Consider the following 1,886-nt stretch of genomic DNA (forward strand, 5'->3'; position numbering starts at 1 on the left):
CTGTCCTACCTGAGACCCTCTGTCCTACCTGAGACACTCTGTCCTACCTGAGACCCTCTGTCCTACCTGAGACCTCCTGTCTGTAGGGCTAGGAAGGAAAACAAGATTGAARAGGAAAGAAGAAAATGTCTTTACTCGGCTTACAGTAGAACACTCAGGTTTAAACAGCACTCTGTATAGAATGGGTAAACATCCAACAAGAACATGATCATAATGTAATCAGTCAGAGACAGTGGAACATGAATTGATTCATTGTAACAAATACAAACATCTCAGAGATAAACTTTTAGTTCATTAAGTAACGGAAAACAGCAGAACTTTACATTATCACTGCTTTTGGAGGATAAATCTGCCACCATATACAGTAAAATAATTTTATTTTTGAAATCAACAGGTTTATTTAGTCGAATATAGTTTTTTTTTTCCCCCTTCTTGCCTGCCTTCTCCAGTTCCACCATCCAGTCTAGCAGTGGCGGTAATGCACTAAAACAGTCTGCCAACCGCCATTGAAACAAAAGAASAAGAAGAAGAAAGTTCCACCAGAAAGCAAAATGGCGGCGTTCGGACGATTGTCTCAAATGTTGTGGAAGTCTTCTTTGACTCAAACCCGGCGTCAGTTTTCTGCTACTGCCGGTGGGCATGACGCGGATTCAGGTTGGTGTTAAAGATAAATATATTTGAGCTTTTTGTCTATTTTAATTCAGCTGTAGAACAAATAATCATGGGTTGAATGTGACCTTGTTGAGCTAGCGTTCGCTCCTTCCTCGAGTGACAGCACGTAGGCACTTCTTAGCAATTTATAGGGATGTGGATACATTTTTAATCCTACACCAATATTAAACCTGACAGCGGATTTTAAAAGAACATTTCAAACCATACAAAATAACACCAAAATCATGTGATTATCTGAAGTATGACAAGTCGTCAACAGCTGCTGCCATTTTCTTCCCAAACTACTGTGACCAGATTTTGCGAGGCTGCTCTGTGTGTTTGCTTGTAATTTCCTCCTGCTTCGTTATTTCTACGAATTTCAACAAATCGGGCTGCCGTCAGCTAGTTAGCTACAGCCTCGTCTTCCAGTTTTTAATATTTGTTGATGTGTTTTGAAGAGACATTTTTTTGAAAATAGGATCAAAGTAAATCTCCCGAGTTTTTATCTGCCCTTGTTCCAAATTTGATCATGATTTGAAAAGTTGAAGTATGTTTTTTTTATATCTTGAACAGCGCTTGTTGCAAAGTGTTTTGACTCTTGTGTTCGTCACCTGACACATTTAACTCGCTGTCATTGGTTGAGGAGCTTTGTTTAAAAGATGAGAAGAATTTCCTTACTTTCTAAGACACATTAAGTTGATGCTACAGTTTGTCTTGTAATGTTATTTTATACTTTTCTGCTACTTTTGAATTGGCTATTATTAAGTTTTATTAGTTTTTTAAGGATACAAGATGCTTCCTACAAAAACAAAATGTGAATCTTTTCCTAAAATTTCATGGCGATATCTTGAACACTGAGGAAGTTATGAYCAAAAATAGAAAACGAAGGTGAAATGGTCACATTGGTTCTTCTGTGAACTGCAGCAAGAAAACATGAGCTTATTTCACCTAAACAAACATCAGTAACTTCCCTCTTACTTCAGATAATCACATGGTTTTTGGTGTTATTTTGAGTGGTTTGAAATGTTCTTTTGGAATCTGCTGTCAGATTTAATATTGGTGTAGGATTAAAAATTTATCCACATCCCTATTAGAAGTTACTGATGTTTGTTTAGGTGAAATCAGCTCATGTTTTCTTGCTGCAGTTCACAGAAGAACCAATGTGACCATTTCACCTTGCTGTTTTCTATTTTTGTTCATAACTTCCTCAGTGTTCAAGATATCACCATGAAATT

General features: G+C 37.1%; 1 protein-coding gene across 1 annotated transcript in view; it reads left to right on the forward strand.

Annotated features, from left to right (window-relative positions):
• Positions 1-524: 524 nt before the first annotated feature.
• cox6a1 (cytochrome c oxidase subunit 6A1) overlaps positions 525-1,886 on the forward strand; it is a 4,026-nt gene continuing 2,664 nt past the window's right edge. The window contains exon 1 of the mRNA XM_014015580.1: positions 525-654. Coding sequence (XP_013871034.1) covers positions 552-654 — 103 coding nt within the window. The 5' untranslated portion in view covers positions 525-551. The remainder of the gene's footprint in view (positions 655-1,886) is intronic.

Source organism: Austrofundulus limnaeus, unplaced genomic scaffold, assembly GCF_001266775.1.
Source record: "Austrofundulus limnaeus strain Quisiro unplaced genomic scaffold, Austrofundulus_limnaeus-1.0 Scaffold131, whole genome shotgun sequence".
Lineage (NCBI taxonomy): Eukaryota > Metazoa > Chordata > Actinopteri > Cyprinodontiformes > Rivulidae > Austrofundulus > Austrofundulus limnaeus.